The sequence below is a fragment of the Loxodonta africana genome, chromosome X (assembly GCF_030014295.1).
Source record: "Loxodonta africana isolate mLoxAfr1 chromosome X, mLoxAfr1.hap2, whole genome shotgun sequence".
NCBI lineage: Eukaryota > Metazoa > Chordata > Mammalia > Proboscidea > Elephantidae > Loxodonta > Loxodonta africana.
This window is the reverse complement of record NC_087369.1, coordinates 142,470,797-142,488,683: the sequence shown is the minus strand read 5'-3', so window position 1 is coordinate 142,488,683 and position 17,887 is coordinate 142,470,797. Positions and strand designations below refer to the sequence as shown.

General features: G+C 39.4%; 1 protein-coding gene across 8 annotated transcripts in view; it reads left to right on the top strand.

The window, feature by feature from the left end:
- Window positions 1–1,016: 1,016 nt before the first annotated feature.
- Window positions 1,017–17,887, top strand: part of CUL4B (cullin 4B) — a 40,721-nt gene continuing 23,850 nt past the window's right edge. For 5 of the 8 annotated variants that reach the window (XM_064277546.1, XM_064277545.1, XM_064277544.1 and 2 more), the window contains exons 1-3: window positions 1,017–1,149; window positions 11,370–11,915; window positions 14,063–14,178. In XM_064277546.1, the coding sequence (XP_064133616.1) occupies window positions 1,032–1,149; window positions 11,370–11,915; window positions 14,063–14,178 (780 nt within the window). In that variant the 5' untranslated portion in view covers window positions 1,017–1,031. Of the gene's footprint in view, window positions 1,150–10,562; window positions 10,641–11,369; window positions 11,916–11,971; window positions 12,217–14,062; window positions 14,179–17,887 lie in introns of those variants that run through there. The other 3 variants (XM_003414767.4, XM_010594660.3, XM_023553857.2) reach the window with 2 other exon arrangements.

Below are 17,887 nucleotides of genomic sequence, written 5' to 3'. Positions count from 1 at the left end.
GTGAGCTAAGCGTTCGCTTAGAGATTGTGAAAGGCGGAGAGGGTATTCTTTTTTTTTTTTTTTAATTTTTATTGTGCTTTAAGTGAAAGTTTACAAATCAAGTCAGACTCTCATACAAAAATTTATAAATACCTTGCCATATACTCCTAATTGCTCTCCCCCTAATGAGACAGCACACTCCTTCCCGGGGAGGGTATTCTTTGGGAACCTATCGTAGGTGGACCTAGTCTTGGCCCTAGAGACTAAACGAAGCCACGTCTTGAGGTTATTTTTAGTTATTCTTTGTTTTACTTCCTTTCGTTATTCCCAAACATTCAATAGAGATACGTTAAAAGTTATAACCTAAAAGTCTTTACTCACCTGGGATGTGGAAAATTGAGGGAAAAGCCTGCTACAGTCGTGGTCGTCTGAGGGGAAAGCTCAAGCCAGCAAAGCGGTGATCACACGAGGGTCTTCAGCAACTGAGACAATAGCATTGTAGGCTCATGAAGAGTCCAAAATAGAAGAATATTAGCGACCTGGTTTTGATCATCTGTGAGATAGTACTTGGGAAATAGCTGGAGTGTGCTTTGATGGAAGTCTCATTTTTGGTGTTTCTCCATTGGGGGCTCAAACCAATGTAATTTGGGGATTTAAAAGGAGATATCAGACTAACAGTTTAAGATGTTAGTTTGAACAAACATGTACCCCCACCCGTAGATTTAAATGAAAGAAGAGAAAAAAAAAGTAGAGCCATAACTACAAGGGATACCAGGGAAACATGTGACTTCTTGTTAGGTGCCGTCCAGTCGTTTCTGACTCATAGCGACCCTATAGGACAGAATAGAACTGCCCCATAGGGTTTTCAAGGAACGGCTGGTGGAGTCAAACTGCGGAGCTTTTGGTTAGCAGCAGAGCTCTTAATGGCCATGCTAACAGGGCTCCACAAACCTGTGACTCCAGTCAGACCAAAATTCTGAGGGATTTTCCTGAAGATATGAAACAAATAGGATAAAATTGGTTGAGAAACCAGTTAATGAGCCCATAACGCCATGCAGATATGGGAGATGACTGCTTTAAAAGAGAAATCTCTGTTTTCTAGACAGACGATGTCACAGTCATCTGACTCAGGGAGTGGGAGTGATGATGGGACAATCCCAGAAGACAATGGTGAGTAAACAAACTAGTGAAACTTAAGAGTTAAGTCTAAATAATTGCTAACAATGTGTCTGTGAAGCTTGAGGAAATTATTAAATTATTCCTAAGAAGATCAAGCATAATGAAGCAATAAAAAATTAATAACAAAGTGGAAATAAGTTCCCCTTGAGAGAATTGGGATCAGGAGATGGTGGTCAAGAGGGTACTTCTGCTTTTGCTTTGTTGTTGTTTTACAGTGAGAATGAATTCTCATAATATTTTGGCAAAAACGTTACAGTTTGATCATATTTAGTGTTGCTGAGGGTGTGGGACAATCAATGGTCATTCTGAAGGTGCAAGGGGATATTGGTACAGCATTTCTGAAGAGTAATATGGCAATTTATCAAAATTTTAGGTATACCTTCCCCTTGACCCAATTCTACTTCTTCAAATATATCCTCAGAAATATTTCACATGTGCACAAAGTTTTATGTTACAGTATGTTCATTGCAACATGTTTGTAGTAACAAAATAATAGAAATCACCCAATGTCCAAAAATAGGAGAATAGTTAAATAAAATGTGGTACATCTTTACTGTGAAATAGTAGGCAGCCCTTATAAAGGATCTGTGTACAACACTGTCATGAGTAGATCTTCAATGTATTAGGTGAAAAAAGCAAATTGTAGAACTATATGTATAGTATGATGCCATTTATGTTTAAAAATACCAAAGGTTCCTATTTGTATATGTACAAGTATATACAGTATAAATGTACATAAATGCTGAGGAAGAGTAGGCACCAAACTAAACAGTGAAGGGACACTTCCCCTTTTTTTATCCTAGATTCTTCTATATTGTTTATTATTTTCACAGGAAGAATGTATTTGAATCATTTCTATAAGTAAATAAAACGGAAAGATAACCGTTAATAGAAGCACACAATGTGTAGAACTTTCCAACCACTAAGAGTTGAAAAATGGAACAAAAGAAATTCAGTCAGTCCAGCAAAAGTAAGGGAAGGGGAAAAAGAAACAACAATGAAGTGTGATAATTACAATTTTTTTTAAAGTGACAGGAATGTGTACATTCACATATAGAGTAAAACCTATGAAAGCCAGAACCTTTGTGAGGCAGAAACCTGTAAGAGAAAGAAAACTAAAATATTTTCCACTGAAACAAGTGTTAGAAAAGTGGTAAGACTGCACCCTGTTAAAGGTGGAAAACTTAAAAGACTTGGAAAAACAAGGTAGTCTTGTCAAGTTCTAGCTCTCACAGGTTTCACTGCAGTATGCTGTGCTGCCTTGGAAAAACAGTGAGGTAGATTTATATATACTGACAGGAAGGATATCCAAAGGATAAATAAAATAGTCATGGAACAATTCATACAGTATGATCCTTTAAAAAAAAATCTGTTGGTAAATATATAGAAAAAGATCTTTAATCAGCAAACTGTTAACTAAGGTTACCTTTGGGGAGTGGGTTTAGTTTGGGGAGCAGGGAATGAGGGTAGATGTCACCTTTTCTTGTAGTCAAAGATCGTTGAGGCCCAGACATTAGAATCATATTTGAGTGGTCTTTCTAAATGGAAACTCTGTATACATCAGATCACATTACTCCCTCCCTTGCTTGAAGCCCTTTAGTGGTTACCCATGACCTGATGGATAAAATCCAAACTGGAGCATGGTATACAATGGATGTCATGACCTGAACTCTGCCTGCCTCTGTCTTCATCTTCCATCCTTCCCCCACAGGCTGACTGCACATCAGTCACGCAGCATGGTAATACTTGCATTTGCTTGAATGGGCCATGGTCTTTCTCGTACCTACCAAGTTAGTGGCAGGTCTCCAGATCTCAGCATCCTGATACTACAAATTAAGTTCAGATTTCCTGCAATATGCAAACTACAACAATCCTAAACCCCCATTTTAGGGACCATGGAAAGTGTATTCCACGAGGTCAGAGGGTAATTTCCTCCCACCGCCAAGTAGTTTCAGGGAATCCACAAGATAGGGTTAAATGTTCCAAAAATTGGCCCTAGTTCTCATTTGCCATCTCTGCCAGCTATTCTCTAAACTGCCGTGCTCTAGAGTTCTACAGGTCACCACCTTCCATCTTTAAACTTTTTATTATGTAATGTTTAATACATACAAAAGAATATGTGTGACATGTAATTTATGGAGCATAAAAATAAAACAAACTTCCGTGAACCTAACATCCACCTTTAGAACTAAAACATTACCAGTGCATTTGAATCTACCTATTCTTCTTTCCTAAACTTTTATCCTCTCTCCCCCGCAGAGCAAACCCCTATTCTGAATTTTGTGTTTATTATTTCCGTTCTATATATTTTAATAGTTTTACATTATATATCCTTAAGTTTTCCTTATTTTTAAACTTTAAAATATACCACAATTTATTTAGCCATTCCCCTCTGAAAGAATGTTCTCTTAACATCATTTACAGGCTACAGGCTGTAGACTAGGAACAGAAAATCGTTAGCATGTTTTAAATCACTTCCTTCTTTGAGCCACCACTAAAATATTCTCCATATCTCTGGTTTTAACACTTAGTATATTCTAGTGCAAGGATCAGTGATTTTTTTTTTTTTCTGTAAAGGACTAGATAGGAAATATTTTAGGCTTTATGGGCTATGTAGTCTTTGTTGAATCCACTGAACTACTGTTTTTGCCCAAAAGCAGCCATAGAAAATATGTAAAGGAATGAACATGGTAGTGTTATAATAAAACTTATTTACAAAAACAGACAGGTGGCTGAATTTGGTTCACGGGCTGTAGTTTGCCCATCCCTGTTCTTCAAGCCCTGGTGGCACAGTGGTTAAGAGTTACGGATGGGCTGCTAACCAAAAGGTCGGCAATTTGAATCCACCAGCTGCTCCTCGGAAACCCTATGCTGCAGCTCTTCTCTGTCCTATAGGGTCGTGATCTGAATTCCTTTTGCCCAGTATTGCGGTTGTATATGTATCTGTATTCTCTCTTCAGCCCATGGCTTATTTCCCATGCCTCATTCCCCCACCCCTTTTGTGGTTCTCAGCTCTTACATTTAAGGATGAGCCCAACCTGTAGGATCAATTCCCGAACCAGTCTGGCCCAAGAAGTGTTATCAGTAGCCACAGCTCCAGTCACAAGTAGGGTATAAGAGTAAGGTTTGGTTCTAAGAGGCCTCAGAGATGCTGTGCCAGATTTGAGCCTGGGATTCCGCCTTGATTTCCGAGAGCTTAGCTCTCCGGAGTTTCTGATTAGAACTGTTGTTATGCTCTGGAAATTAGTTTCCTTACAACTTCCCAAATATGTCCCATTCTCTCTCACTTTCAGATTTAAAAGTCTTCCTTCTTTGTCCCCCCTGCTCCCTCCCACTCCCCTTGTCTGGCTTATTCCCACTCACCCTTCATGTTTAGATTGAATTACTTTCTGTGGAAGCTATTCTTAGCTCCTTACCCCCATTCTTTCTCCACTCCCCTCACTTTCTTATGCTGGGCCAGGTGTCCTTCCTCTGTGTTCCCATTGCAGTCGTCTCTATCATGCTGTCCTATAATTGTCTGACTCACCCACTAGGCCAATTCAGAACTTTTTGCGGGCAAGGGTTGTCTTTGTACTCAGTGACTGGATCATAATGGATCCTCAGGCAAGGTTTGTTTAGTATTTTCCTGGATTTGGCCAGGAGAAGGAACCGGTTTCTACTTCCTGTATAGATAAGCCACTGGTTGAGGGTCCAGCCTGGGAGTGGACAGATTCTCTAAAACCAAATTACCAGTGTCTCCTTGAACATACATTGCTTGCTACTGTGTCCTACCTGCTTGATGATAGCCTGAATGGCATCCAAACCTGGTCTCCTTTTGGGCACTGCGATTTAGCTTGTCTCAATAAAGGAGTTTGTTTTTTTTTCTCCTGGTGAGTGTGGCTCTGACTGCCTCTTCCTCACTTGCCTACTACTTGAGACTATTTTATGGCATGTCTCCTTACTAAATCGTATACCATTTTGTAGTACTGTATTTATAGTTGGGGAAACCCTGGTGGTGTAGTGGTTAAGAGCTATGGCTGCCAACCTAAGGGTCCGGGTGCTCCTTGAAAACCCTATGGGGCAGTTCTACTCTGTACTGTAGGGTCACTATGAGTCAGAATCCACTCGATGGCAGTGGGTTTTTTTTTTTTTTGTAGCTGGAGAAGAACTGGGTTTAAGTTCAGTGTACTATTGACTTTGGCAAGGCATTTAAACCTTCCCTGAGCCAGTTTCTCATCTGTAAAATGGGGATGGCCCCTGACCTACTTCGCAGTGTGGTTATGAGGATAAAATAAGATTCTGTGTGAAAGTGCTTTGCAAAACTGTAAAATTAACTGCAAATGGAAGTTTATACATTTTATTAGTTCCATATTCCCTTATGACATCTAGCACCATGCTTTGCCCAAAGTATTTGCTCAATATATTTTTGTTGAATGACTAAAAGAAATAGTAATTGGTAGGAAGAAAGGACATTTAATAGAATCAAGAAAAATCGATGATTTGGCAATAGAAACATCCCTATGGTGAGTGATAATTCCTAAGTTGGGCATTTATGGATAGTTCAAAACCTACATTCTCAATGTCTGCTCTTTGATTTGCTTATAAAAAAATATTTAAATTTTAACATGATTTTGGCATCTGGGGTAAACCATCAAAATTGACTAGATCTTAAATAGGCAATTTTCACAAAGAAGCATTGGCCCGAGGCAGTACAGTGAGGTCAGCAAATTGTACTCAGAATTCTTTCTTTTGTTGGGAACTTTTTTTTTTTTTTTACCTTCCCCCATGCAGTGCTTTCATCTAAATGTTTACCCCCAGGCACTTAAGACTTTTGTGTTATACTACCCGCCCTCCCCGCCCCCCAAGCATTCACCTTAAAGGATTAGGAACTAAGTTTTCTCCGGCTAGTTTACATTTGAAAAAAATTCCCTAGGGAGTGAAGCAATGTTTATTCAAAGGAGTGAGTAAATAATTGTGAAATTTCAGGCATCAAAGGGCTTAGAAGGAATAGCAGCCCAATTCAAATGATAATACATGCATACCTCACTTACAAACTGTGGTCTCTCAACCTTGTATGTATATAGGACCTGGGGGACTTCTTAAAAATAGTAACTAAGGCCTTACAGAGCTTCTGATTTACAGTTGGACTAGCTTTGGACCTGGGCGAAGGTTTTTTTTTTTTTTTTTTTTTTAACTCCTCAGATGATTCTAATGTCCAGTCAGAGTTGGGAACAGCTAATTTAAATCTAAGCTGGCCCTGTTGTTGCGAAAAAGAAAAGCTGAATGACCTTAGAAGATTAAACATTAAGGAGGGCTAGGGTGGGAGGGGGACTGTGAGACCAAAACCAAACGAAACCCAGTGCTGTCGGGTCGATTCCAACTCACAGCAGCCCTGTAGGACAGAGTAGAACTTCCCCATGTGGTTTCCAAAGGGGTGGCTGGTGGATTCTTACTGTGGACCTTTTGGTTAGCAGCCAGACACTTAACCACTAGCACCACCAGGGCTCCAATAAAGTAAACCAAACCAAACCTGTTGCCCTCAAGTCGATTCTGACTCATAGTGACCCTATAGGACAAAGTAGAACTGCCCCATATGGTTTCCAAGTAGCACCTGGTGGATTCGAACTGTGGACCTTTTGGTTAGCAGCCTTAGCTCTTAACCATTGGCCACCAGGTTTCCCGATAAAGTAAACAGAAGGTTAAAATAGTCCCAGTAACTCCATAGTAAGCAAGTGCTATGCCAGCACCAAAGGAACCCTGGTGGCGCAGTGGTTAAGCGCTCAGCTGCTAACCTAAAGGTTGGTGGTTTGAACCCACCAGCCACTCCCTGGGAGAAAGATGTGGATTACAGCCTTGGAAACCCTATGGGGCAGTTCTACTCTGACCTATAGGGTTGATATGAGTCCTTTGATTCTGATTAGGCAACAAGGTTTTTTGTTCTGTGTTTTTTGTAATGCCGGTGCACCAAAGAGAGATGTAATCAGTGGCTGGTCCTACTGCCATTCCCCAAACCCCAGGGAAAACAACTTGCCCCTAACTTCTAGTCCTTAAATCTGTCTTCCAGATGGTTCACAGCTATGACACTAGACAAAATCTCTGAGCTAAGGGACAGAGTCCTCAAATGGCTGATGTACCCGAGTCAGTCAGTCTTCAGTTTGAGATAATTTTACATAGAAGATAAATGATTTTGTTATGTATTTACATTTTCCTTAGCACCTTAAACACCTAGGTTCAGCATTTATTAAGTTCTTTGCTTTTATAAATCAACTCCAGGATGGGAAAATGATGAATTCACATCATGTAGTTGGTTCCTCTTTGCTTGAGCTTTTGCCTCCTGTGTCATCCCATAGCAACCTGTTGCTATTGATTGCATAACAAAGCCCTTATTATGATAGAATCTTTATTTTACTATCTCAGCACTGCCTGGCTTGCCTTTTCTGTATTTCCTTGCTTCAAAGACAGTCCTTCAAAAAAGTGCATAGAGAAAATGGACTGCCTTTTGTCCAGTGGTTCTCTTTTCTTGATACATTTTTAAACAATGCTTGTTTCGGAAGCATCTTCAGTATTCTCCTGAGCAAGCAATCTCTTCTTTTTAAGGAAAATCCTATCCATTGGATAACAAGGATTTCAGGAATGTTTATCTACTAGCAAGCCCCTGCTATGTCTGGAGAGGACCTAAAACCAAGCCCCTGGGGGAGTCCCTGTGATCAGAAAAGGAAAACAGGTCACACTCTGCCTTTTTAGGGATATTCCTACAGAAATAGGGGGATGGACGTTGGAAATTAGTCCCCTGTCTTTGTTTCTATTTATTCCTTTATACATTTACCTTCATAAATAGCTAGATTGATTTATTTACTTGGTTAAAATAAGGCCAATAATAACTGCATGTCATCTGGCATCATTGTAAAGTTTAATTAATGTTTCTAAGGTATGAGTTGAACTCACAAGATGAAAGATCTATATATGGAATATGTGTTAAGTGCCCAATCTAGTTTAGTCTGAGGATGGCTATAATTGTATGGTGCCCTATATCACACGTCTTGATTATTGTGGCTGCAGTGAGTTCAACCTCAAAAAATGTATTTTAATGCTGAGAATGTTTAACATTGGTTGGAAAATGTTTGGGTGTATGATACAAGTGTATAGGATATATGTTTATGTTTTAGCTAGGCCCAATTGATTCTTGATGTAACAGATGTTTTACAAAGCAACTTATTTTTAAATTGGCCCAAGGGTCCAAGAAGAAATAAAGGTCTGGTTCTCACACATCATATAGTAATATCTAAGCTGGTTTTTGCCACAAAATGTAAATGTTGAGTAAAGAAGCATTATTAAAATTAGGAAACCATGGTGGCATAGTGGTTAAGTGCTATGGCTGCTAACCAAAAGGTCAGCAGTTCGAATCCACCAGGCGCTCCTTGGAAACCCTGTGGGGCAGTTCTACTCCGTCCTGTAGGGTTGCTATGAGTCAGAATCGACTCAAAGGCAATGGGTTTGGGTTTGGATTTTTTTTAATTAAAATTACATATCCACATTAAGATACGCTAAATATGTGAGGATTGACCTGGCACAACATAAAATGTGGTTGTAAAAGGAAGATGATTATTGACCATTTAAAAACAAGAAACTTAAACAACGGATTACTGGGTCATTAAAAGTGAGCCAGGATTTAAGAACCAAGGGTCTGTGCTTTTAGCTTTAAGATGTAACTCGGAAGATTGAAGGCCTTGGATAACCTTGTCAGATTGGAAGTTATTACTAGAATGTAGTTGAATGTTAATTAACAGGTCTCAGCTATCCTTTAGGTTGGTATAAAAACTTATCTTTGTATGGCAAAAAACACCTTTTATCTTTGTCTTTCAGTTGCATTAACATTTGCATTTTTTAAAAAACAGCTAGCACTTCCATAGATCTTCTAAGGAAAATGAATTAGAATAACCTTGTTAATTAAATCCTGAAAATTTGTCAGTTAATCCTCCCTTATAAAGAAAGTGACAAAGTCACGGCATTATTTTAGTCTCATTCAATGAGAATACATAGCCTACAGGGTAGACTCCAAAATTCTTGATTGATGTACCAGGCACTCTTGAGCCTTATCTTCCTTACTCCCAACCAGATACCCTCCTTTTCAGCCTGTCTGCACATTCCATGTTTCTATAAACAGGCCAGGCCCTTTCACAACTCCCTGTTTTGCCCACGTTGTTTCCATTGCCTAGAAAGCCTTTCACCCTCTCCCCTCTTGTCTTTTTGGCATCTTCCACTTAAAAGAGACCCAGCATAAATGTTCTCTACTATTTGAAACACGTCCTGACTGCTCCAAATTTCCCCCATTTGTCTTGCTTCAGTCTTTCTGTTCCCACAGTATTTTGTTTATATCTTGAAGTTCTGTTACAGAAATTTGTTTTGAAACTGTCTTCCCCCACTGGCTTGTCAAGGGCAGGGACCTGGCATAGTGTCTGGCATGTAAGTCTTTCAGTACATACTCATTGAGTGTTTCTGCAATTAGGATGATCAACAGGTTGGCAAATTTAGTTTTATTTGACATTATATTCTTTCCCCTGAGAATGCCCTTGGGTTAAGTAAAAACTCCCAACAGGAAATTTATTATTGTGGCTCTCTTAACCAAATTTAGAGGGGTTTTTTTTTTCTTATTAGTAAATTTAAAACTTGGGCTCATTGAACGCATTTACTTTAACCAATTTTCTCCTAAAATGTCTTCTTTGAGACAAAATGTACGAGCTGAAATTTGGTAAAAGAAGGAACTGGGTGTTCGGCTTTGTGTGTCTATAAATATCTAGGTTAAGGACTGACAGGGTGGGGGTTAGGAGGTGGTCCTGGGAATTGTGCTGGAGAGGGTTAGTTACCTTCCTGTTTCTTGGCCTAAGATGGCTTAACTCTGGCCATTTTAGAAACTGCTCCTTGTAGGAAGGTAAAAGATTTTGCAGTTACATTACTCGGAAAGGTATCAAAACCCCAGCCCAATTCAGTAGTTGGCCAGTGGTGTCCTTGGTATAAAAGAGAAACAATTTTGTAGCTTCACTGAATCAGAACTCCTTTTCTTTCCTATCTTAACATCGTGACATTCCTCTCTAGCAACATGTGTAATGGCATCATTCTTCTTTCCTCTATTTCGGGTTACTCCCCTTGCCTTGCAGCCTCTCCTTGTCCCTTTATCTCTTTCAAAGTTTCCATTCTCCTGTTCACTTACTTCTTACTCCATCCCTCCTCTTCCTTTTTTTTCCAGCTAGCTCACCCCGCCCCTCGCCGTCACCACCTTCCCTCCCCTGCAGGCTCCTTCCCGCTCCTTCTCCCGCCACCCACCCGCTCCCCGCCCGCCCCGCGTTCAGAAAGCTCCAATCAGGAGCATCGAAGGTGTCTCGCAGGCCCGCCCCCTCCGCCCTTTCCCCGTCTCCCTCCCCCCCCGCCCCCCCCCAACTCAAGTCTGCGGACCCGGGGGCTTCGGGATCTGGGCGCTATGAAAAGTGTCTGCCCAGTCACTTCCGGTAAGGGCGCTGCGGCGCGAAGCTTCCCGCGGGACCGTTAAGGACAGGGTGGGAGTTCTTGGTGTGCGAGGGGGGAGGGGGGAGAAGAGTGCTGCAGGGAAGGAGCGAAAGAGCAGGGAGTGTCTGGGGCTCCTAGCCGCCCCTTTCCCGCCGCCTCCCTGCTCGCCAGCTCCCCTGCTCCCCCGCCCCCCGGGCGACTGCAGTGCTCCTCTCCACCCCCCACTCCCGGTGAGACGCCGCCCCTCCCACGACGCCGCGTGACAGGAAGTGTCGCCATCTTTAGCCTCTTGTGCTATTGACAATAACAAGCCCCGGGTTTCTCCCCCTCCCCCCAGTCACAGCATCTCTCCTCCCAGGGAGAGGGAAAAAAGGAGGAGGAGCTGCAGCCTCAGACACTCACTGAGTCGCTCCTGCAGAAAGGGGGGAGAGAGAGATTGAAAAGCAGGGGAGGGGGACGGCAGGGCCGTTTACCTGTCTCCCTCCTCATTCGCCGTCCCCCTGGTTCTGCTCACTCCTGGTGTCAGCCTCTCCGCCTTCCCAAACCCTCCCATTCCCCCGGTGTAGCCCCCCCCTTCACTTTCCTTCTCGTCCTCTGTGTTTCTCCTCTCTTCTTTCTTCCCTTCCCCCTCTAGCATTGCCACCTTCTCCCCTACACGCACGCAGACATATAAACCTAGGTTTTTGATGCTCCTCTGCCTGTTGACCCCGCTATTTTCATGTTTCCAACAGGTTTTTCTTCCCCCAATCCCTCAGCTGCTGCTGCTGCTCAGGAGGTCAGATCTGCCACTGATGGTAATACCAGCACCACTCCGCCCACCTCTGCCAAGAAGAGAAAGTTAAACAGCAGTAGCAGCAGCAGCAGTAACAGTAGTAACGAGAGAGAAGACTTTGATTCCACCTCTTCTTCCTCTTCCACTCCTCCTTTACAACCCAGGGATTCGGCATCCCCTTCAACCTCGTCCTTCTGCTTGGGGGTTTCAGTGGCTGCTTCCAGCCACGTTCCAATACAGAAGAAGCTGCGTTTTGAAGACACCCTGGAGTTTGTAGGGTTTGATGCTAAGATGGCTGAGGAATCCTCCTCCTCCTCCTCCTCCTCATCTTCACCAACCGCTGCAACATCTCAGCAGCAACAACTTAAACATAAGAGTATATTAATCTCTTCCGTGGCTTCGGTGCATCATGCAAACGGCCTAGCCAAATCTTCTACCACCGTCTCTAGCTTTGCTAACAGCAAGCCTGGCTCTGCTAAGAAGTTAGTGATCAAGAACTTTAAAGGTAACCAAGGCCAAAATCCCTAATCACCTACTAAGGATTTGACACTTGAGCGGTCACGTGCTCTATTTGTGTTAATATGTTAAACAGTATAGAGGTGGCCTAATTTATGCATAGTCAATGAGGTGGAGGGAGGTCCTTTTTTTGGTGGAGGGTTCATTTTCCGGGGGCGGTTAGTATCCCTGTGCAGAAGCTTACACTGGGTGTTTCCGTGCAGTATTTTGAGGTCTTTCTCAACCCATTGTATTTAATTTGCTATTTTTTATAACATCAACAGCCAGTATGATTGATCCGGATTTTACAGGTGAGAAACTTGTGTTCTGAAGAGGTTTATTTATTTTAGGTTCATAGTGAGGCTTGACACTGCTGGGATTTTTATTTTTATGCTTCAGTAGGCCACATCCTCCAATCCTAGAAATAAATGCAGGTAGCAGTGGTGATCCTTGAGTTAAGATGCTCAGATAAGATTTATAATTAGATTTATATTGTTGAAAACTACGTTCTTGAAATTCATTGTGGAAGCAATATTTGGAGAAAAATATTTATGATCTCTGCACTGCTTTCCAAAAGGTAAGATTTGGAAGTGAAAAATACTGTGTATACACAGTAGTAACTCTGTGAACCAGTAATCTAAAGATGGGAACAATTACTACATTTATTTTTTCATCCCTAAAATAAGTTTAAAGTACTGACCTGCAGCTTTTAGGAAAAATTGTTGATACTGTGTTTGAGATATGTGGTTGAGAATATTATGAATATGTTGTTGCAAATATAAAATCAGCAATTTTTTAAAATGTAACTGAGCTGAATTAATTTTTATTTGTTGAATGTGTTTCTGCTTTTCTGACTGACTTTTTCAACACTCTTTAACAACTTACAGGTAGGACATGCTAAAATGTCTACTGAATGGAGAAGTAAATGAATGAACTTAAGTAATATTTATCACATGAGTGCCTGTGGCTAAATATTCGTACTGAGAAAATTAGGTTCTCCTTGTTTGTGTTTCCAACATTAGTGTAGAAATCAGAAATGTGCTTTATTTTATCTCAAGCAAGGGGATATAGTGTTGTGTTTTTAACCTTTTCTTTTTTGTATCACTTCCCTCCTATCCCAGGCTCTCAAGAGTGTTGTAATCTTTCTGATTTAATAGTAGAGCTTTCTGTAGTGAATATGGATTGTAATTGGCTAATGTGTTCAGTATTTCAATTAAAACATGTATCAGTTTAATAGCCAAGGATTTTTTTTTTAAAGAAATGAGCTATGATCCTCACTGCATTTGCAAATTGGTTTCAGAGATTTTGTTGTATTTTTTTTCCTCCTCCCTAAAGTAAAAATACATTATTAAGGCATTTGGGTGTTTTAAAATTTTATTTTAATCGTTGATTGCTCGTCAGTGAAATTTAAATTAAAGCCTGGATTAAGATGTTCTTTCCCATTTCTGAAAATGCTACATAGGTTTTGGAGTCATTTGGATGTTTTAGTTTTTTAATGTTTCTCTCTGCTTGTAAATATAGTTTAAATTAAAACCTGAGTTAAGATGTTTCTTTCCGTTTCTGTAGATGCTGCATATAAATTTGGGGGTCATCAGACCTGAATTAGAATCCCAGCTTTGCCAATGATTAGCTATGGTGACCTTGGGCAAGCCCTACTAAATGAGTCTTTGAGCCTCAGTTTCTTCAGTTGTAAGATAGGGATAATACCTTCCTCGGGGTGTTTTTGGAAAGATGAAGATGTTTATAAAATGCCTTTCAGTAGTAGGCACTTGACATTTTAAATCTCAAGTACAAAATTCATGTTGACTTAACGTTTCATATGTGATGGAATAAGATCAACATTCCTGTTTTCTATATGTCATTCTTGAATTTTTATGTTTTGAAGCAATAAAATCAATAAGTGAAAGAAAAAAAAAAAAAGCCCTCACCTTCAATTTTAATAGTGAGTCAAAATGACTTAAACAGTATTCTGGAATTTCAAATTTTATTTTTTGTACTGAGCTTAAACCCAGTGGTTAGTTAGTATTTAGGTTTAATAAAGTTATAAAGATCACAATTTCCCCTGGAAAAAAATAGTAATGCTGTTGTATTTTGTGGACCCTTCAGTTAACATATCGTGTATATTATTCTGATGTCAATCTTTTATGTGTTACCTAGATAAGCCTAAATTACCAGAAAACTACACAGATGAAACATGGCAGAAACTGAAAGAAGCAGTGGAAGCTATCCAGAATAGCACTTCGATTAAGTACAATTTAGAAGAACTCTACCAGGTATGTATTAATGTGATAATCAAATTTAATTGGTATAGCTTGAGGTGGGATGTAGGGATTTTACTTTCTGAGACAGGCCATAAGTAGACTTGGTTGCCTTCTAATCTAGAATTTCTCGGTTAATTTATGTACTCCTATTTTTTTTTTATTTATAATCAGACCATGCATTTTTACATAAACTATGAAGGTAGTTGTGTTAATAAAAGTTGGGCTTATTTTGGACCCTTCCGATTAGGGTTTATAGTTAGAAGTACTTTGGTATAATAGAGTTTTTTTAACCTGTAATGGAATCCTCTGGCATGGCTCCCAAAGGTGATTTCTGGTGACATGTCATTGTATTGTGACAATTTTTGCTTGTATATAGGAAAGGCCTCAAGAAATGCAGAAATTCTCCATATCCTTTATTCAGCCTCCTGCCTATTAGTAGCCTTTTGATGTTTCTTTTCTTGTTCTTTATATTTGTCTTATCTCCTGGGCTACAAGATATATCTTACCCCAGAAATGAGGAGCAGGCTGTAGCCCAGCAGCTTGGTCTGAGGCTCAAATTTGTTTCTTAACAAATGAGTCTTGTAGTGTTTAATTTAAATATAATGTCAAAGGCAAGTAACTGATTTAGATTTCTGGCTACCAAGATATTTTGCCCCTACTGTGTTTTTGACACAACCAAGGCAAGAAGTTACTTTTCCTTATAGTGTTGGTGATTTCATATTTAAAAACAAAATACTTCAGGTTATGAAATAGCCTGAATTTTGTACTGGTGAGGGCCTTGTAAGAAATTATGTTGGTTCAATTGATCAGTCTTCATAGTTTTCGTCTAGGAGTCCCTGGGTGGCTCAAATGATTAATCACCCAGCTCCTAGCTGAAAGGTTGGTGGTTCAAACCCACCCAGATTGCTGGGCAGGCAGGCCTAGCAATCTGCTTCTTAAAGGTCACAACCTTGAGAACTCTATGGAGTAGTTCTATTCTGCATACATGGGGTTGCCACAAGCTGGAATCGACTCCGTGGTAACCAAAAACAGCAGTTTTTACCTGTTCATTTTCGTGGCTGAGGAAATATGGTAATGGATGAACCTTGGATTAAGATCAGAAGGCAGAGGTTTTGGATTTAGTTTTGGCTCTGTTATTATGCTTGTGATCCTAAGCAAGGTACTAAACCTTGCTTAGCTTTAGTTTTCTCCTCTGTAAAATAGGGAAAAGAACACCTGCCCTGTCTACCTCACAGAGTTGCTTATAAGAATCAAATTAGATGTTTGTAAAGAAGCACTTCGAAGTACTATTATTTCTAAGTATAAGGTGATATCACTAGTCAGACTTTTTCATAAACCACAGTGTGGCTTTTTCACTTGGAATATGTCACTTGAGATCACCAGTTTCTGTTACTGTGAGAATTAAATGAGTTAATGCATTCAAAACACTCAGAACAATACTCAACACATAGTAATGGTGCCATGTATTGTTAATAAGTATAATAATGATATGTAAATCTCAGCCAGTAGGAGGAGTAAAAGTACTACGTTATTACTTAAAGAAATGCCCACCACATCCGGCTCTGTTGGTTGATTGCATATGTGGCTCATGAATTACACAACAGTGAAAGTAGAATTCTGGAATTATAGTTGGAAAGGCCTTAAGACATCATGTGTTCAATATCTTTGTACAGTGTTTGTGACAGCCTTCAAATCAGGTTTATTTTACATTATCTCATTTAAGCATCACAGAAACCCTTTGTGAAGTACATAGGGCACTTTATTGATGAGGAAACTGAGTCTCAGAGAAGTTAAATAATCTGCGCAGGCAATATATTGTCAGAGCAGAGGGACTCAGACTGAGATGTTCTAATTCCTAGTCCAGTGTACTTTCCCTGTCATGTGGCCGGACTGATACGCCACAGTGCTTTTACTATCACTGTAGTTCAGAGTTTGAAGCAAATAGCTTTACTTTAGGAAAAAGAAATTGTTTATCCTCAAAGCAGGTATTTTCATCCGTGTGTCTGTATGATGTTTATCTGGACTTGCTGTTGTACGGCATATTTCAGTGTGTTACTTAAAATCTTTTGCCTTTATAACAGATGTTGATTGTAGTTGTTCATGAACTCTACTTTACCTTGAATATTTTTTCCTAGAGATTTTGATTTGAAAATATTTTCCCTGATATATTGGTTCCGTTAGGTCTTAAGTTTGAAGAGCTCATAGCTTACGTTTTTTTTGTGTTTTTCCTTTCTTGTACTTCAGAAGTATCACCTGCTGTTGTCCAGTTGCATTTCGTTAGCCTAAAATTATGAATATTTTTTCAGTTGTTTGTTTTTCATAGTACCTTCCTACTTCTATTATAATAAATATGGAAGCATTTGCTTCTAGCTCTTTTATTGTTTTTGACCATAATTTTATAAATGCTCCCTTGGAATGTTCTCAGAAAGATTACTTTGAGATGTTCAAGAAAAAGAGGATAAAAGGATAAAGAGGGTACAGTTATTTTATACTATCGGGGCTTCAGGTGTTTGATTTTGACTCATTGAAATGCATTTAAAAGTATTCTCCTAAAATTGAAAAATACAGAAGCCCATAGAAGACAGAACAAAAATCCTCCAAACTCCTCACATATCCCCCCCGTCCTGAAAAAAAAATCCTGAAGTAAACACTTATTTGGCATATGACTGTCTAGACCTTTTTTCTCTGCATGAAAAACTGTTTTGCATTAGAGCTTAAGCATGGAAATCGTCCCTAGTGTGGGCTGCATGTACTGCCTACTAAGTTTTTAATTTCTAGGAAAGAACATGCTGTTCTGAGTACATTTCAGTAGCAGACATTGTCTTTAAATTTTTTTTTCTTTTTCAAGTAAATTAGAATTGTACCAGGATTTAAAAAATCACCTTACCTCGGTAACCTTAAAATCCTATTAAGAGTGAGGCAGTGGGTAATGTTTTGGTTCGTTTGTTTATTTTCAATTGATTAAAAGCACTGACATTTGAGTTTATCAACCTGCCTTAGATTAGGATTCTTCCACTTATTTATCATAACTTTGGGTGGGTAATTTCTCTAATACTTGGTTTTCTCATTTGTAAAATCATGAGACTACCACTAACTCTATTGCAGGGTTGTTGAGGTGTAAATGAGATACTGCAAAAAAGTATAGTAGAGGGCCTGCTATGTATTGTTGTCTTGAGTGAAAATAATAAATATTTGTGTCTTTAAAAATCATATTTTCATTTTTTAATTACATTTTGTCATACAGCTCTAGAGCCACATATGTTTTTAAATTGTAAATCTGCACTAGGCCAGAACAGCTGGCTGATAAGCAGATTACATTCCAAATATGCTTCAGTAGAGACCATTAGCCAAATTGAAAATAATAGAAAAAGAGAGGAACTCTCTAGGAACAGCGTCCCTCCACACTTTTCAAGAATGTATCTTGTTTTCGCATGTGGTATCTTAAAAAAAAAAAAAAATTAACACATGTAAAATTTTGGATTCGGTGTGAGAGTTTTTTTCTAACTTATATTTTAAATTATGGGATTATTTTCCTCATCTTTTAAGCCTTTGTATGAGTGTTTTAAAATCAGGTACCTTTTTTGGAGCTGGCCAGTAGTGTATATGTGAGAGTTTATTCTTAATATAAATGTCTAGGTCTTATCTTTTAAGGCAAGCCTAGTCCATAAAGTCTGATGAAAATAATTTTATCTTCATTTATAACTGGAACTCTTGTTTGGTT